Here is a 20076-nt window from a genome sequence, read left to right as displayed (position 1 = left end):
AAAGAAAGAAAGAAAGAAAGAAAGAAAGAAAGAAAGAAAGAAAGAAATTGAATTCAGAGTCTAAAAATGGGTTTGACCCCCAGCACTTGTGCAGATCTGGGAATGATGGCACACATCTGTAATCCTAGCACTCCAGAAGTAGAGACAGGAAGATCAAAAAATCATTCTCAGTTGCACAGCCAGGTGGAGATCAGCCTAGACTATAAGAGACCCTGCCTCAAAGAAAACAAAATGTAGAGCACACTTTACAGCAGAAAAACAGACACCTGCCAACCACACATTTCCTTTTACTTGTTAAAATGTTCAAAGAGTAAAAACCCTACAGATGACAAAGCAGAGAGGGGAAAACAAGAAAAAAAAAAGGCGGTTGGAAAAAGAGATTTATATCTTAAAAAAAAACAAGGATAAATCTGGGGTCAGTGATCAAAGATGTTCATAGGGAGGGCAGGATACTTCGACAGGATTGGGGTAGGGCTGGATGGACTCACTACAGCAAACAGCCGCACTGCTAAAAATGGCTCCCCACGGCCCTGGGGACAAGGGAACCTAGTATTCAGTGTGGGCTGCCCCTGTAGCCGCTTCTATATTTCCTTCAAGCCTGTCCTCTTCGGGGGAAGAGGAACAGAAGGACTCACCCCTGCTCTCTCTTCCACACCTCCTGGCTCTGAGGTCCTAGGCCAGGAGCTCCAGCTTTGGGAATTAGCAGGAATTTTTTATTACTGCCACCTCGTGCTTAGATGCCACTCAGCCCCTGCTAGCTCGGTGCTTTTGTTTTGGTGGCAGCAGCATAGAAACACCTTCAGAGGCACATCTGGGTAGCCATCGCCGGTGTGAAATTTTCAGTCCACGGGTTCTTTGATGTCTGGCAGCGGCCATGGCTGCCGCTGTTACATTTTTGACCTGGGGCACCGAAGTGGGCAAGGCCCTTCTCTGTAAGTCAACGTGGTCTTTCCCAGCAAGCAGAGTGGGGTTGAAGGCTCTACATCTGGGTCAGTGAAGCCTGCAGTAAACCAGAGCAGGTCCCTGGAAAGGACAGGTGAGCAAGTACTGTTTCCAGCCGCGGGTATTGGTGACCGCACAGCTAGGCCTTTCACTGTTCTGACACCCAGCTCACTGTGCAACTGTCCAGTCTCATCCAGGGACGCACAGGAAGTAGACTTGTAGACATGAAGCTGCTCCTAAGTGCCTAGACTGCATTCCCAAGTGGTTATTTGTGGGCAGATGTCCCCATCTTCCGGGCGCGGTTTGTCAGTTTCTACCTTTATTTACATACGCTGATGGGAATATGGCCGTGTGCTTGACACTACAGCCAGAGAGTACCTCAATTTCAGGACTTCAAAGAACGTTTTCAAAGACTCTGGTATTTCTGTGTTATCCAACCAAAACATCCTATTCAATAAGGAGCGACCAGCTACTGGTTTGACGGAGCTCACGTTTAAGAAACAGTGACCAGCTAGGACCCACCCGGCACAGGACACCCACCCTAAGCAGTTTTCAAAACAGCCACACAGGAGGGGAGCTGTCAAAGGTATTTGAAAGAAAGGATTCCAAATTTGGCTCTGTGTCCCTCGAGGAACACCATGTCGGCTGGTGCTCCCTGCCTGTTGAGCCACAGCCCTTTACAGAAGTGAGCCCCTCCCCCACAGCTCGCCTCCAACACTTTAGTTTTCAGACCTGTGCACCTTCCCTTCAGAACCCAGGTCCACAGGGCCTTCCTCTCCAGCTACTGAGTGTGTGCTGTCGCCCCTCTGGCAGTTGATGGGTATCAGGTAATTTGTCTTTTCCCATCTGAAGGCACCGGCCCATGCTTTTCCATGGTGCAGTGGGGAACTGGACTATCCTCTACATACAGGACAATTGCACTGTCTGACTCGCTGGCGTCCCTTCCTCCTTCCCTGAGTTTATTCTGCAGAGGAGCAGAGCACCTGAATCCCAGTCCTCGCTACCATCGCCTCAGTGAGGGCACAGTGAGGGACCTCCTTTCTAGCTTGCCTTTAACACTGAACTTTAAGTATCCCAGAAGATACCAGAAAATCAGAAGGCATAGTCACTCTGAGGCCAGCTTCCAGAACGAGAAGAGTCTGAGGGCCAAGTGACCACGAAAAGTTGAACCATTCTTATTGGGTATGGGTTGGGTCCTACTAGATGAGAGATGAACATCAGGGGTTATTAATTCTCTTAGTTGTCCCCTAACTCTCTGTGTCCATTTTCTATGGTCTTTTCAGGCCCTCCCCCCCACTGTCTCAGGATCACCATCCCCCACTGTCTCTGGATCCTCATCTTCATGTTCTCTTTGCCTTGGTCCCCTACAGTCTTGGTCTCATCCTCCTCCATAGTCTCTGAGCCCATCCCCATTCTCATGATCTCTGCATTTTTATCTCCCACAGTCTCTGAATGTCTATCCTCTATAGTCTCTATAATGCCCCATGCTCTCTGAAATCCCTATCCCCCATGGTGTCTGCAATCTCCATCCCCCATGTTCTCTGCAGTCCCTGTCCTCCACAGCCTCTGTATCCCTGTCCCACAAAATTACAATATGATATAATTAGAGGCTTTTTCTGTTTGGCTTCATTTTTTGTTTTGTTTTTTGTTTTGGTTTTGGTTTGGTTTTTGAGACGGCCTTAGCTGTTCTGGACTCACTTTGTAGAACAGGCTGGCCTCAGACTCACAGAGATCTACCTGCCTCTGCTGAGAGTAAAAGCATGCACCACCACCATCCAGCTAGAGACCTTTTCTAATCACCTGCCCTAGTTCCCAAATAATTGATACAGAGACCTATTAGGTTTATTAATAAGCTTCATGCACAATAACTGGGCAGCTATTGATCTATGCTAGGCCTCTATGCCAGTTTGGCTATCCCAGCCACACACCCCAAGTTACTTGCCATCCTCAGTCGCTCTTTGACTCGCTCTGCTGTAGCTGTCTGTCCTCATGAAGAACTCTCATGGCGACTCCTCTCTCAGCCTTTCCTTCTCTTGGTCAACTCCTTTCTTCCTTCCTCTCTCCACCAGTTGATTGGCCTATTAGCTGAGGCAGAAAATAGGAGGTGGGAGTTCCAGCAGAGAGATATGAACTCTGGGATAGAAAGAGGAGGGAGTTTTGCCCTGGCCTCTGAGGAGAATGGACGTATGAAACTGGAGGAGAGCCACATGGCACATGTAAAATAGATATGTGGGTAATTAAGTTATGAGCTGGAGCCGGGTGGTGGCTATGCATGTCTTTAGTCCCAAAACTTGGGGGGTAGAGGCAGGCAGGTTTCTGCGAATTCAAGTCCAGTCTGATCTATAGATTTCCAGGACAGCCAAGGCAACACAGAGAAACCTTGTCTTTAAAAAAAAAAAAAAAAAAGCTGTGAGTTAGTCAAGGAACAAGCCAAAGGGCCTAGGCATTCATTCATAAATAATGAAGTCTCAGAGTTGATATTTTTCGGGAGCTGGGGTGGGGGAGGAAGCACCCAAGTTTACACCCCAAGGTCTCATGATCTCTGGATCTTTGTTCCTCGTGTCTCTGCGTGTGTCTTTCCTGGACAATCTCCACATCTCCATCCTCTGCAGCTGTGGCTGAAGCCAGAAAGGGGATTGGCAGAACATGTGGAGAGAGAGAGAGAGAGAGAGAGCATTGCTGGCTGACCCTTAAGAGGGAATGGAACACATTTCTGGTGTTTGCTGCCTACATAAGTCGTTCTGTTTGAGTCTCTGCCAGTCTTCAGATCTTTGTACAGATGTTGTAGGCATCTTCAGCGTTTGCTTCCTCCCTGGAGGGGAGCTTCCTCCTACACACTCATACCAAGAGGTGATTCTCAGGCTGCCAAGCATGAGCCATCAGACACACAGTCGCTTTTCATGAGAAGTTCCACCACACAGATGTCCCTTTCACCGCTCTTCTCTCCTGCCTTCCCCAGTTGCCCTGCATTGGTTTTTTGAGTGATACACTTGTGGATACTGCCTAGTCTACTCTGCCTTGCTTTGGTTTGCCCTTTGACCTCAGTTGGCAGCACCTCTCCTGGCCTCATCTTCCGAGTGTCTCTCTTTCTCTGAAGCCCCTCTCTTCCTGTAGCCCCTCATGGGACTCAGTTTTAACTGCAAAGCTGTGCCAGGACACTCCTGTCACTCTGATTCTTCACAAATTGTCAGCTTACTTTCCCCATGCAGAGACAGACTTAAAATTTCCAATTTTCGGCATTGTGAGAGTAGTCCGGTCAGGAGTGCCCAAGACTCTACAGTCCCATAATCCCTGATCTCCTCCACCCAAGGACCTCACATGACACTCAGGTCTGTCCCTGCTTCCCAGGGTTGGAAGCTCAAACACAGCCTGGTGGCTAAGGCAATATTCACCTAGCTGTCTGTAGGCTTTGTTCCCAGTGAAACTTTCACATTGACTGTGTCGCGTCCAGAATGGAAAGTGTTAATATGAACTGCACAGCTACCTACTGTGGGGCTTACCTTACAATATGTACCTTACAATAAATATCCATCCAGAGACACAGCGCCATTCACATTTGTGGGTGGAGCTTTGGCCTGGGGCATTCCCAGATAAAAAAAAACAAAACAAATGCACTTGAGCGTTCTCGGGGTGATGTATAATTTGGAGTTTTTTGCATTGAGATATGGAAGGACTATTGAGGCAGAGAACACACAGAGCACCATAGAGTTTGAGAGACCACCGCTCCATATCACCTACAAAGGACAGGGAACAGTGGCCATTTAAATGAAAAAGTCTGAGAGCCCTGGAAGGCAGGGGGTGGGGCTGTTCCGTGGTAAGCTTTACTCCCTTGGATAGAGAAGGGAGGTCAGAAAAAGTCCCCCTTTTCAGAGAAGGGAGACAGGTCCGCAGCCTTCTGGGTGGTTGTCCCACAGTGCTGGGACCCAACATGCAGGATTTCTGTTTAATTTGATGGGGGGGGGGGGTCCTTAACAAAGTTAAATCTCTTTTGTCGATTTTTACTTCTTTCAGGTGAATCTTTTCTGGGGCTAGTTCTCTGTAAGAGATTTGCTGGGCAGTGGTGGCACAGCCCTTTAATCCCAGCACTCAGAAGACAAAGGCAGGTGGATCTTTGTGAGTCTGAGGCCAACCTAGTCTACACAGTGATGAGTTCCAGGATGGTTGGGGCTACATAGTGAGATCCTGTCTCATCTTCATGACATACAAAGTCATGAAAGGAGTGAGGAGGACTGGGCAAAAAAGACAGACCAGGCCCACACATCCCCAAGCAGCCTGGGAACCCGGCTTGTCCCTTTGATTGGCCGGTTAATTCCTGGTGGGCTTCTACCCCAGAAAGAAGCAGAAACTGAGAGGCACTGGAAGAGGGAAGAGGCTGAGACCAGGGAGAGATGTTTGCAGCGTTTCTTCCTATGGTGTGTGTGTGTGTGTGTGTGTGTGTGTGTGTGTGTGTGTGTGTGTGTGTGTATGGTATGACAGTTCCACAGACAAGAGGCCCAGGCCACTTGGAATCAAGGGAAATCCCAGGCTCTGCACAGGGAAACAGGATTCAGGAAGGAGGGCACTCATCAAAAGAACAAGCTGTGGTCACAATGTTTGCAGACACTTCACCTCCCACAGAGAGCCAAGAGCCAGCAAGCAGAGCCCTGCAGCCTTCAGTGGGAAGCTCAGATGCTGGGGGTGGACAAAGATCCCATTGTGATAGCCTGGGGCAACTATGCCAGGCAGGACAGGTTCTAGTTTTCTGTCACACTCAAGCTTGAGGGCAAGCTGATTTAGTGCTCTGTGGTGCAAAAAGGTGTAAAACAAATGTATCCAGACTGAGCCAACTGGGCCATGGTTTGTGAGATCACGTGGTGGACACCTCTAGGAAGTGAGAGTGAGGAGCAGTCAACCCTGCTCGGAATTGACCACTGTGTCTCTGCAGTGTTGTGCTCGGCATTTCCTGGACTTGCTTCCTGGCCACCGAGGTGTGAACAACTTCACAGTTCTATGAGTCTTTTTTTCTCTCAGCCGTAGGCAAGAAGAGGCATCTCTTTATCGCATGGAGCTGGACAGATGGCTCCGTGGTTAAGTGCACTTGTTCTTGCAGAGGACCTGGGTTTTGAGGCCCAGGACCCATGTGGCAGCTCACATCCATCTCTAACTTCAGTTCCAGGGGATCTTCTGACCTCTTTGAGCACCAGGCACACATGTGGTACATATACATACAGACAAGCAAAACAAAGACACATAAAATAAGTTTTTTTGTTTTTAAAAGAGGAGTCTATGACTCAAAGGTGACTGTATCCTGGAATCTCCATAGCAGCATTGATGATGACCCATGAAAGCTGCGTTCCTGGAGCTCCAGGCACAGAGCCTCCTCTCTCCAGCAATTGTTACTTGGAGGGGGTCCTTGTGAATCTTGTAAATTTTAGGAGTTTCCTCAACCTTGTAAATTTGTTTACCTTTTGAATCTTTTGAGCCTCCCTCCAGGAAGGAGCATCTCAATTCAGAGGAACTAGCTACACAACAGATACCTGCACCCCAAAGTGAGTTTTCGTAAGGCCCTTCCCACCTGCTGTTTCCCATGCTCTGGTTAAGGACAGGGTAGTCATGGTAACTCTCACCCGCCATCTCCTGGGGGTGAGGAGCACTGCTTTAGGGATCCCAACCTTCAGTCTCACTGCACAGAACTGGAAGCTAGCATCGCTGAAGACTGCTTTTTCCCAGTCTCTGTCCTGCTTACCTCTCTCACTGCTCTCTCTTTCTCCCCAGTGCCTGAGGTAGGAACCACTGTGGGAGATGGCTGTAGTCTGGGGCAGTATCCTTCCTGATAGATGCCAGACAAACAGTCCACCAGGGCACAGCCCAGACTCCAGACCCTGTCTTCAGCCTCTCTGAATACTGCAAATCCTCACACTGCCTCCAGGCGGCTCTAGCACCCTCCCTCCCAGGAGACTTCGATATACCAACACTTGACAGAAAACAACCCAAAGGCTCTCCTCCTTGAGAAACCACAACACCAAATTCTCGCCTCTTCTTTGCACTGCTTTGTCTCCATGTCAGGTGATGGTGTTGGTGGTGGTGATGATGATGATGATTATTATTTTCCAACCTACAGGCTGTAACCGTTTGCATCCAGGCAGATAGGCGTTGCTTTTAAATAGGAAGTGGTGACTTGGTGACTTTCTTCTGGCAATTCTAGCATCTCACTGCTCATCTCTCAATCATCACTGCTGGTCGTTTCTGTTGACAGAATGGTCCTCACACTCCTAGGACTGGAGCCTGGACAACCACTGAGGTGGTAGCTGGCCAGTCCACTTTGGATCTCAGCATTTCCTGGGGTGAGCATGCATCCCTTTTCTTTTTTCAGACACACCTTAGCCTTTCTCCTATGGTAGGAATGTCTGACAGGGACAGTTTCCTATGGGATGTGGGCATGCCAACCAAGCTTCTACATAACATCCCAGGCCCTCTTGGCACATTAGGAGGGAAGCATGTTTTCTAGAAGCTGGCTCTTTCCATAGGGCTCACTGGGAGGTTTTATTCTTACTGCCTCACACCAGAGCTTTGGAGATGGTTTGGTCACTGCTTGTTTCTTTAGAAAAAAATCTGAGAAACATCAGTCTGGAGAGGAAGGGTGTGGGGGGTAGGCGGGAGGGGTGTTTGTGTGTATGTTATGTGTTGGGACCTGAGTCTGTGGTGCGGAGGGGTGTCTTTGGTGTGTGTGTGTTTGTGTATGGGGATGTCTGTGGTATGTGCAGTGTGGGTGTGCGTGAGAGCGTGTTGTGTGTGTGGTGTGGGTGTTGTTTGTGCTTGTGTATGTGTGTATCTATGTGTGTGACGTGTGTGTGGTAAGTGGGTAAGCGTGTGGTGTGTGCGTATGGTATATTTGTATGTGGTATGTGTATGGTGTGTGATACACATGTGTGTGTCATTTGTGTGTGGTATAAGTGTGAGTGCTGTGTGTGCTGCTGGAAATTGAATCTAGGGTATGACAAATGCCAGACAAACGCTCCACAGGTAAGCTATATTCCTAGATACATTTTCACTTTGTATTTTGAGACAGGGTCTCACTAGGGTGTGTAGCCTGATTTTAAATTCACATTGCAGCCCAGGCATTGAACTTGATATCCTCCTGCCTCAGCCTCCTGAGAACCTGGGATCCCAGCCCTATGCCACCAAGCCCAACCTATTGCTTCTGTAGCACTAGGAGTGAGGCACAGACCTCAGGAATGCTAGGCAACCGCTCTGCCCGGGCTGCACTCATTCCCAGCAATGTAATGTTTCCCTGAAGACTTATTTACTTTTAATTCTGTGCATAGGTGTGTGATGGGTATGAACACATTCATGTAAGTGTTCGCGGAGGCTGGATCCCCCAGGAGCTGGAATTATGAGAGGTTATGAACGTGTGTCAAACGTGTGTGCTGGGAAAGGAACTCTAGACCTCTGTAAGAGCGGTACTTGCTGATAATAACAAAGTCATCTCTCTGGACCCCTAGGAAAACAGAACTATTTCCCTGAAGTTCCATAAGTACACAGTCAATGTGAAATATGAAGAATTTGTTTGAAAACATCCTGTAGAGAGTTTATAAGAAAACCAGTGTTTGAGCAAATTGTGGAATATAAATACAATTATTTTTAAGTAAAAAAAAATGTAATTCTTCATTTAACTCAGTACGCAGAGGGACTTGAAGCTGAATGCTGACTTAAGAAACAGAAGCAGTAAGAGCTTTATGTAACACGAGGCTGTGGGTGGGACTCTGTGGAGACAGTGCCCCTAAATACAGGGCAGACATAGGCCTGTATTACACTTACTTTTGAAGCACTTAAAGATTTAATCCCTGCAAATAGATACATGAAGGGAAATTAGCTGTGTAGATAACCCCAGCCTGTATTCCCAGAATTCAGTAGATAAAGGCAAAGGATTATGGGGACACTCTACCCTGTGTTTTTGAGACCTTGCCTAAAAAAAAAAAAAAAAAAAAAAAGCAAATGAAATATATGATATAAAAGTAAGCTGCCAAACAAGAAAGCAAATCACTGGAAAATACCTTCTGGGTTCTTCCTAACCACTAGCTCAAAAGCAGAAGGAACTAGTCTAGTCTTTCAGCTTCACTGGCGTTGATAGAGCAGAGAAGCCAGCATGCCTCTGAATCCAGTGAGCTTTTAACATACATACACACACACACACACACACACACACACACACACACACACACACTAAACACTTAGCATTGTGGTAAGAAAACATTTAATGGAAGACATTTTAACTAAACTCATTATTGAAGGTCTTGTGGGAACTGCATGGCAAAGTGACCTGGATGGTAGATGACAGGCAATGGGGAAGTTTTAGCACTGTTCATAGTCTCAGATAGCCTGCGGCCTGTCTGCTGTGACACTGGCGTGCTGCCTGCCGGAAGGAGCATCTCTTGCGGTAGTAGCAGATGGAAAGCAGTGCCCAGCATATGAGTGGAACTTGATTTACAGCCTACACACAGATGCGAACACACACACACACACACACACCTTGTCTTTGCATATTCTTCTAAACACATCTGCACTCATTCATAAATACTTGGGCTGGTATATTCCAAGCATTCATATACATGAATATGCACGCCTCCACAGACATGCACCCATCCATAGACACTACTAGAACTGTTCATGCACAGAAAAATGGCCCTAGCAAACCATATTACGGTACATAAGAGATCAGTTTTATACTGTGTGGAAATAATTACTAGTATTAAAATTTCCCTAAAGTAGTAGTTTCTTTTTCAGTGTGATTAAAAGAATAGCCTCTGAAATGTTAGAACCCAGAGGCAGAAGTAGGGTTGAGCAGGCCAGGTGCATGCATTCCATTTTGGCACCCTGGCACTGCTGCTTTCTTTGGAAGGGAGAAGAGGTGTGCCTACGTGTTTCAAACCTTAAATGTGAAAGCCAGGGGAGAGCTTACCCAATCATCTGGGTGCTGGGAGGAGAGTGAAGAAAAAAAGGAAAAAGAGGGAACAGAGATGAGAGAAGAAGAACAGAGAGAGGGGAGAAGGTGCCTCCGAAAGAGCAGAAAAGCCATTCAATGCCATGCCATCCCCAAGAGCTGGTTTCTAATTCTAAAGCCAATCCGTAAGAAGCCAGTCAAGGGAGCAGGCACAACTTGAGTAGTGGTTGGCTTTTTCAGCTCTGAGAAACAGGTTCCACTTGGATGTAATGGAGTCAGCATGCCAATGAAAGGCCGTCACTGTGACTTGTGCCACTCTCCCTTCCGAATCAGGCAGAGCAACACTGAGGGACGCAAGCCACCACAGACCAGCAGGGCATGGCTCAGGGACAGGCTCCAGGGAGCCTCTTGCACCTGCCTTTTTCAGGGCAGCATTTTCCAAAGACTCCTCCAAAGAACACTGTCTGAAAAGTCTGAAAAGTCCCATAGGCAATAGGTTTGTCAATTAGTGCTGAGGGGCCAGAGACGCAGCTCCGTGATGTCACCCTCAGCACCCTGAGGAGCTCCTGTGATCTTTTAGGGACCTCAACACATGGCAGATCAAGTTTTATCTGTTTGACACAGACAAGAATTTCAGGTACAAATTTCAGTCTCAAACAGATACGGAGACTTTATTAAAGTTATTTTAATATAGACTTAAGGCATGGGGGTTAGGAGAAAGGAAGGTACTTGGGGAAAGAAAGTAGACACACTGAGGGCATGTGGTGGGAGCTGCTCTGTGAATCATAAAGAGTGAGACACCTATGTAAGGTCTAGACATTAGCTATCTGTACCATTTTGGTGGCCCTCAAAGTATATCCTGAAAGGTTCCCCCCTTTCCTTTTGATATGTGAGATTATGAGGTGACCCTGAAGTGTAGTCATCATCTGACAAAATTAAGCCAGGACCCACAAGGGCTGCACAAGGAGTTGAGCACATGTCCTTCCCGTGTGAATGGGGTTTCTGGTGAAGATTCCTAGAAGACTGAAGCTTTGAAAACTGAAGCAGCTTGAAAGGGGGAAAAGCACACATCCAGAGCACCTACAGGCTTCACCTGACAGGCTTTCCAGCAACCCACAGCCATCAGCGGGCACTTGGCAAAGGAAGCAGTCCTTTCCCAGAGCGGGGCGACCCCACCCCACCCCAGGCACAGCTGAATGAATGAGTGTGGTTACAGAGTAATGAAAAGCACAGTGTAGGCATGCACTCTTCTCAAGACCCCGTCGTAACCACCCCTCACCAGATGCCGGTGAACCCACCTCCTGTCTCCAGGACCTTGCTCAGGCACGTAAGCAGCCTGGGCTTGTGGGTTACTCTGCTGATAAGCATCCGTAGCCAGGACTCCTGGGTCTGCTGGCGCCTGTAGCTACACCTCATGCTCACCCGTCTCCTGCAGTCCCCATTCTCTAGATCCAGTCCATGCTGGGTTCATCTTATCCCCTCAAACTGGCAGGGGTCACCATGTCCCAAGGGCACCTGTGTCACTGTTGTTGAGCTGTCTGAAATTCTTCCTGGCACTCACACCATCTCTACTCCAGGCAGAGTCCTACTTTAGGGCAGAGTAGAAACCCCTCTTTCAAGTCATGATCTCTCAAGCCATGATGGGTGTCCTTTCTAGCTGGCCCTCCACTTCTGAAGCCAAACACCACTTTATCATGCTTGTTCAATCACCAGGGATACCCATGCCCCTCCCTCAACCCCTAATCACTGTGTAAATCTGCCCAGAGTCAGGTGCAGAGGCTGCCACCGAGCCCATTCTAAGCCTGGTGGTTTCAGTGGTTTTTGCCTAAAAGTCAGACAAACATTCATTTTGCTGAGCCCTGTATGAGTCTCCTTGTATGGCTACCAAGTTTCCAGTTCGCATGGCTGGGCCTCCTCTCAGTTCTGCAGCAAGGGATCTGATACCAACTTCAGTTGCAGGGCAGCTGGGCACAGCGCCCAAAGTTCTCTTCTGGACTTCTAAAGGGCGAATCTGTGCCTCTGACTGATTCAGCTGTGGTCAGACCTTGGTTCCTGCCACAGGACCCAGATTCCTGCTTTCGCAACAGTTGTCAGAGAGGGCCCTTGCCATCCTGTCCAAGAAAGTGGTTTGGCTTGGGGCCTTCAACATAAGCAGCAACAGATGTTTCCATCACAAGCTTTCTTCTCTCCTGTCTCAGGTGAAAGAGTCTTGAGGGCCAAGTATCCATTCTATCTGTCCCGTGTGAACCTTCATCCAGATTTATGTCTTCGAAGACTCTTTTGCCAGGTAAACTGATATGCCCATGGTTTCCAGAGATTAAGGGGTAGGCATCTTTGTAGCAGAGGGTGAGCACAGCGCTGTTGTGTCAGACCACTGGCTCTGAGCAGCTGGCTTTAACGGAAGCCTGAGTAAAGTGGAGGGAGACGCAGGTGGTGGCAAAGTTAGACAGCTGTGCCTGATGAGGTGTGCTCAGTGGGCTTGGTAGACTTCCTATCAAGTAATAACTACTGTTCTGTCTTGCCAAACTTGGATTTTTCATCTAGCTGTTGACTATTCAAATTCAAATATGGGGGTTGGGCAGAAGAGATGGCTCTATGATGAAGAGCACTTACTAATCTTGCAGAGGACCTGGACTCAGTTCCCAGCATCCACAGTGGCCCATAACTCCAGTTCCATGGGATATAATACTGCCTTCTGCCAGGCTTAAGAACCAGACGCCCAAGTGGTGAGGAAACCTATGTGAAGGCAAAACACTCACGCTCATAAATAACTCTACAAACAATTCTGCAGGTGCAGAATCTTTTTTCAGTTTCCCCCACAACTGGAATGTATATTTTCGATCTGACCCACTGTGCGATTCTGCCCAGATTAGTTGCACATTGATTTGGTCATCCACTTCATCATCTTCTTAGATCCTTGACATTTTCTGCTGCAGTGAGTTTGCCTCTTCTCTTTTTGTCCTTACCCTTGATGTGAACAATGAGAATCCCAGTGCCCAGCTGCCGGCCCATCCATCTCTTCGTGCCAGCACACCAGACAATACTTCCTTCTCCTGATTACTTTCAAATTTCAGATTTAATCATAGATTTGCCATGTCTGTCGCGCTTCCTTTATCTGTTGTCTTGTGACCATGACGACCAAGGCTTGGTAGACTTGATGGCTGCATGTCAGCAAACATGTGGTGACTCGTGTCCATAGATTCTAAGGCAGGCGTCTGAGATTCCTTCGTGATCTTCTATGAGGATGAGTACCAACTCCATACCTCAGTGGTGACATTTGCCCTTTCTGTATGTACAGATAAACTGTGACACTTTTATCCCATTTTTTTTTCATGCGTACCATGTGCATATGTGTGATCACATGTGTGGGCACCTCTATGTGCCCAAAGCTGATGTCGTGAATCTTCTTCAGTCGCTATTCCCTCTTACTCTTTAAGGGAGCCTGTAGCATGGTTAATGTCACCAGACAGTTTGCCCTGGGGGATTCTGTCTCTACCTTCAGAGGCTGAAATTACAGGTAAGCTGCTGTGCCAATCTAGCATTTACACGGGGATCCAAACTCTTGTCCTGGCAAACACTTGGCTAAGCCATCTCCTAAGCCGTAAGTTGCAAGGCTGTTGACAGCAGTTCTGCCTTCCTTGCCTCCTCATGGAGTAGGCAGCCAAAAGCGACATTCTCTGGGTGTCTGCAAAATGATTAGGAAGAGCGGACGGGAAGAAAACGGGAGCTGAGAAGCTGCTTTCTCTCATGTTTTAAAGGTGGAGTAAGTGTCATGGAGACACACTTGGTGAGGAGGAAGCACCTTCAGGGCGTTAGGCACTTTGATGTAGGGCCCACTGGGCCCAACAAGAAGCAGACAGAGGGTGGTAGAAAGAGTGACATTCAAGGCAGCTGGCATCAGGCAAGGTAGTGTTGCTTCTAAAGATGTCCTCATACAATTGCCAACACTGTGCCCCCAAAGTCTTTCTCCAAACAATGACTTGAGGCAGTTTTCTTTTAGATTCTTTTAATATCAGTTTGTTCTTTAGACTATTTCTATACATACTTGTTCAAGAACTGCTGATTTGGGAACATTTAAACACCACGGATAAGCGTATCGCGCACATTGAAAATCCGATGACATGGTGTGTTTTGCATGCGATTTTTTTTTCCAGGCCAAAATAAGACCCAGTGAATGAGCATGTGTGAAAGAGAATGTTGTGTGTAGCTTGACTGCTGTTGTCTTGTAGGGTCACAGTTCATAGACCGAAGGCTCTACATGTCCAGTGCTCTCTTTTTGGTATATTGACGGTCTATTTGTTAGTATACAGTGTTCTGCCGCAGGCCAGAAGAGGGCACCAAATCTCATTAGAGATGGTTGTGAGACCCCATGTGGTTTCTGGGAATTGAACTCAAGACTTTTAGAACAGCCAGTGCTCTTAACCTCTGAGCCATCTTTCCAGCCCCTGCCCTCAGATCTTTAATGGACAGAAAGAAACATTTAATCAAGAACTCACCAACGTGTTTATCATCAAACACAAATTCTCCTAACACAAAATTTATAGACCGTAACTGCTGCTCGGATTGAGGTAACGGGAGAGACTGTGTTCAGGACTCTATTATGTTGTGGTGGCCCAGATGCCAATCTGTGACCAGTGCAATTTCCTAGCAACTACGTGCACCATTCTTGTGGTCACAGTAGTGGTTTGACAGGCTGATTCATTTCCAGGTACCGGGAGTGTCTGGCATTCAAGTAAACTGAACAGTTACCTTCTCACCGACAGCACTGCGGAGATCATCGCTTTTCAGAGTTTCACGGTGTTAGGCCCAACACACTTATAGCATTGTCCCAGGACAGGTGCAACTTACAAATCTTGGGTCCTAGAGATTTATTTCACCATTGCCATCAGTAAGAGTAAATGAAGGTATGATCGTGCAAACAGTTGTCTGCCTCTGCTAATGATGCCCTCTGGCCTGGCCGGGGAACTAATGCAAGACACATACCCATTCCAGATCCTTCCAACCATGAGCAACAGCCATGGCTGACACTGGCCATCCCTTCCACAGGAGCTGGCATGGGTTTCTGTATAGACCTGAATTACATTGTTTGGGGCAGTTGTGCCTGCCTGGTACCTTCCTGGCTCCCAGGCCCACCTTCATTCTATGACAATAGGTCAGTGCCCGTTCTCAGGAGACTCTAAAACTTCTATTGAACTGATTTTACTTGGATGCAAAAAATATGTGACTTATCATAGTGGGGATGAATATTTTTCTTATGTGGGGGAGTCTAGCTAGTGTATTAATATACAGTATGGTCGGCTGACCCTCATAGCCTTTAATTCCAGCAGTTTTCCCCACCAACACATGGGGAGAAATCACTGTGTCCCATCTCTACCCAAACCCCTCCAGCTAAGGAACCATACTGACTGTTCCTCTGCTTTGGTCTCCTGAATGGATACAGGACTCTCCCCAGTAGCACCGCCCCGTGGTGACCTCTGAGGCACCCTGAACCTTCAGCACCTCCTTCTGTGCTTCCCGCCACCTACAGCCCCCAATTCTTCCCAAGTGCTACCGGCCATGCACTTTCTGTAGCCGCTCTTTGATTTCTCTATTAGTACCTGTCAGTGAAAGGACATTTGCATAAAAGGATGTCCAATCCTTTTAAAATTAGCGTTACCAGGGTGTAATCACACACGGTTATTGAAGCAGACAGTCCAGGGTTTTGATAGACCACACATCAGCTCTTCCACTGCGTGCAGACACTGATTCACTCGGCTGCCCCGGGGCCTTTAGGTTCTCAGTTCGGAGCTATCAGAAGGACCGTCTCTAAAAACTCAAGTTAGTGTTTTTGCCTCCTGCCCGGGTGAATGCCCGGAGCCCGGAACTGGTGTGTGCAGCCGCTGCACAGCTAGTGCCAAACCAGGTGCACACATTCTGTCCACGCGCTGTGTGACCTCACACTCCCGCCACCCAGCCAGCACATCCGGGGCTCCTACGTGTCTTTGCTGACACCCTTGCCTTCCAAGGCCATCTCTGTGGCCTCGAAGGGGCATCGCATGGGGGTTGTGATCTGGCCTCCCTAAACAACGAACACTCACCATTACAGATTTTTCTCTACTGCCTTTCAGGTACAGAGTAGTTGGACTTCTTCGTGTCTTCTGGATTTGGCCAAATATGGTTTACAAATGTTATTTTCCAATTCAATTTTTTTTTTATTTTCTGAAGTTTTTTTGTTTGTTTGTTTGTTTGGGTTTTTGTTTTGTTTTGTTTTGTTTTTGCAAAGAGCAGAAGTTTTTAATTCTTACTGAGCACAATTTGTTATTATTACTTTACAATATATGTTTTTTGACATGTAAAAATTATTTAATTATTTGTATTTTATGTGCATTGGTGTTTTGCCTGTGTGTATGTCTGTATGAGGGTATTGGATCCCCTGGCACTGGAGGTACAGACAGTTGTGAAGTGCCATGTGAATGATGGGAATTGAACCAGAGTCCTCTGGAAGAGTAGCTAGTGCTCTTAACTGCTGAGCCATCTCTCCAGCCCCTACTTTTTGCAATTTGTATGAGAAAAATGTTCCATTCCTCAGGTCACAAAGATTTCTTATGTTTTCTCTAGATGTTTTTCTCTGTTCTTGCATTTAGAGCTACAACCAATTTGAGTTTACTTTTCCTGTGGTGGGAGGGATGGGATGAGGGGCCACTTTTTTCACAATATCCAGTTATAGCAGCACCATTAATTCTAGATAGCTTTTCATTGTGGAGTTACCTTAATAAAAATCAGCTGAGTACTGGGACATGGTTTGCCTCTGTGTTTTGTGTTCATCCCATGGATTCCTATCCCTGCCTTCGTCCACTCACCACCCTGACACTCATGTCCTAAGTCCCATGATGAGGTCATGTTCTCTCTCTCTCTCTCTTGAATTCATTGTACAATCAGAATCAGTCAGCAATTCTTCTATTTAGAAAACCCTCCAGAGTTTTCACCTAGTTCATCAGTTTGTGGAGAAATGCTTGAATAAAGAACCATTCAGTCTTGTGCTAGACATCTCTCCTAAATCTACACCCTCTTCTCTCTCAGCTATTGAGATTTTCAGCATAGAAATCTTGCTCACAAATATTTTGTGGTTTCTTTTTTTTTTAAATCTCTCTCTTTCTTCCTTCCTCTTTTCCTCCCTCCCTCCCTTATGATCTCTCATCTTTAGATATTGGTTTTGATTTTTCTTTTTCTTTTTTTTTCAATTTTTCAAGACAGAGTTTTTCTGTGTAGACTATCCTGTGTAGGCTATCCTGGACTCCTGTAGACCAGGCCGGCCTCAAACTCACAGAGATCTGCCTGCCTCTGCCTTCTAGCGTGCTGGGATTACAGGTGTATGGCTCTATGCCCAGTTTGTTTTGATATTTCAAGACAGTTTTGCTATATATCTCAGACTGGCTTTGAACTGGCTAACCTTCTGCCTCAGCACTCTGAGTGCTGAGGTTACAGGCATGCACCTCCACACTTGGCTTCAAGCTTTCAGTTTCTATGTCTTCTTGCTAGGGTAGAATCATAACGGCTTTATCCATGTGGACTGTGTTTACTCATGATGTTAATCCTAGTACGTTCTTGCCACATGCACACAGGTGCCTTCAGAGACCAGACAGGGCATCACATCCCCTGGAACTGGAGTTACAACTAACTGTGGGCCTCTCGACATGGTACTATGTGTGTTTGGTAATCAAACCCAGGTCCTCCAGAAGAGTGTTCTTAACCACTGAGCCAATTCTCCAGTCCTCAGATCATGAGTTTCTATCCACATCTAGATATCTATACATTCTGTTCTGTGAGATTTTCTTATATACAATTAACTGGAATTCTGGGTAAAGAAAGGCTCTTGAACACTTCAAAACCTGTGAGTTTTGTTTTCTTCCTGATATGACTTGTTTTAAGCCAAAGATCAGAAACTGGCAAATCACAGCGTACAGCTAACCAGCTCTGGTCAGGCCCATCCATTTACAATTCTTCATGGCTATTCCTGAGCCACCAAAGCTTCCCTGAGCCACTGAGTCGGAGCCCACATGGCTTGCTCTCTGGCTTTGCTCAGAAAAGACCAGAAACCCTTGTAAGTGGGTATTTTCACATCGAACTGCATGTGGGGTAGTGTGTTCTGATGGGGTAGAATATTCCAGAGCACAACCTGACTGAATACATTTTGCCTTTTCTCCTCCATAGCTTCACCTCTGCTCTCCTAGCGTCTGTGCTCGTGAGTGTGTGGCTGAACTGCCCACTTCGCTTTCTGCACCAGATTTCCCACCCACACCAGGAACCATCATGCATGAGGTGAGAGCCTGCTTTATGTTGGCGGGGAGCGTGAGCTTGGCTAGAAGGGGTTGCTTGAGAGCGTTCCGTCACTATTCCCATTTTTACTGTTTTCTAGGAAACAATGAATTCCACAGAGGCCTTCTATGGAACAGATTATGCCGACACTGTTTTCTATTCTGTGCCTACAGACGACTTGCCATGCTCCTTGGAAGAAGTCAGACAGTTCACCAAAGTATTTGTGCCAGTTGCCTACTCCTTAATATGTGTCTTTGGCCTTCTGGGCAATCTTATGGTAGTGATGACCTTTGCCTTCTACAAGAAGGCCAGGTCCATGACTGATGTTTACCTGCTGAACATGGCCATTACAGACATACTTTTTGTCCTCACTCTGCCGTTCTGGGCAGTTACTCATGCCACTGGCACGTGGGTTTTTAGCGATGTGCTCTGCAAACTGATGAAAGGCATCTATGCAGTCAACTTTAACTGCGGGATGCTGCTCCTGGCCTGTATCAGCATGGACCGGTACGTCGCCATCGTTCAGGCAACCAAATCTTTCCGGGTGCGCTCCAGGACACTGGCCTACAGTAAGATCATCTGCGTGGCGGTGTGGTTCATCTCGTTCGTCATCTCAAGCCCCACATTTATCTTCAATAAGAAATACAAGCTACAGGGCAGCGAGGTCTGTGAGCCCCAGTACAAGTCTGTCTTGGAGCCCATAAAATGGAAGCTGCTGGGGCTGGGGCTCCAGCTGCTCTTCGGCTTCTTCATCCCGTTGCTGTTTATGGTGTTCTGCTATCTGTTCATCATCAAGACCTTGGTGCAGGCCCAGAATTCTAAAAGGCACAGAGCCATCCGCGTGGTGATCGCTGTGGTCCTTGTGTTCCTGGCTTGTGAGATCCCTCACAATGTGGTCCTTCTCGTGACCGCGGTGAACACCGGCAAAATGAACCGGCTCTGCAGCAGTGAGAAACTCCTCGCCTACGCCAGGAACGTGGCTGAGGTCCTGGCTTTCCTCCACTGCTGCCTCAACCCTGTGCTCTATGCGTTTATTGGACAGAAATTCAGAAACTACTTCATGAAGATCATGAAGGATGTGTGGTGTGCGAGAAGGAAGAACAAGGTGCCGGGCAAGGTGCCGAACTTCCTGTGTGCCCGGATGTTCTCAGAAGGCTACATCTCCAGGCAGACCAGCGAGATTACCGACAACGACAACGCATCATCCTTTACCATGTAGCGTGTGGGGATGAAGCCACATACCCCGAAAGCCTTTGTGAAACTTGCTATTACACATGGGGGAAAAAAGTAAGACAGAAAGACAAGCCATACACAAATATGTACAGTAACCATGGAAATAAAGCAAAGACTTCCTGTGGGATCAGAACCAGAGGGGGAGTGGGCACCAACAGCCAAGTTCTCCCAGGTGTGCTTGACAAGAAACATTGTGACTCTTGTCTCCCCAGGCTGGAGTTCCACACAATCAATTGTGGAGAATGCTGGATGTGTATGAATGTAAACAAATTCAGAAATGTTCACGAAGGGGTCACAGACCTAGTGAGCCCTAGCACCACAGCACAAAGCAAGGACATAACCTGGGAAACCAACAAACCAACAAAAGCCTACTGTAACTATTGCTGGTGGCAAGTCACGAAGATCCTGTATCTGTTTCCATTTTTATCTTCCCAGCAAGCACTAGACTGTGCAGGGGAAAGGCAAGGGTGAACATCCATAAACTGGAACAGCAGCCTGGAGGGGGATGCAGGGACAGGAACCAAGTAGGAAGTGGAATGCCTGCGCTTGCTACAGAAAAGTGGAATACCTTGAGCTTGCTTCCAGAAATGGAAGTGGTCCCCTGTGGTTCCCCCTGTGGAGCCTGAGGAGGCAATGCTGGGATTCTATTCCAGGTTAGGCTCTGGCTTCCTCAGACTCCAGCACAG

At 47.3% G+C, this 20076-nt stretch overlaps 1 protein-coding gene across 1 annotated transcript; it reads left to right on the top strand.

Annotated features, from left to right (window-relative positions):
• The first annotated feature begins 7188 nt into the window (after window positions 1-7188).
• Ccr6 (C-C motif chemokine receptor 6) lies at window positions 7189-19532 on the top strand. The gene is made up of 3 exons (XM_055616148.1): window positions 7189-7265; window positions 18053-18160; window positions 18258-19532. Exons 2-3 carry the CDS (start codon window positions 18152-18154, stop codon window positions 19374-19376), a joined length of 1128 nt encoding a protein of 375 aa, XP_055472123.1. The 5' UTR covers window positions 7189-7265; window positions 18053-18151; the 3' UTR covers window positions 19377-19532.
• Window positions 19533-20076: the final 544 nt, after the last annotated feature.

The sequence above is a fragment of the Psammomys obesus genome, unplaced genomic scaffold (genome assembly GCF_907164565.1).
Source record: "Psammomys obesus unplaced genomic scaffold, mPsaObe1.curated_primary_1811, whole genome shotgun sequence".
NCBI lineage: Eukaryota > Metazoa > Chordata > Mammalia > Rodentia > Muridae > Psammomys > Psammomys obesus.
This window is presented reverse-complemented; position numbering and strand designations above follow the sequence as displayed.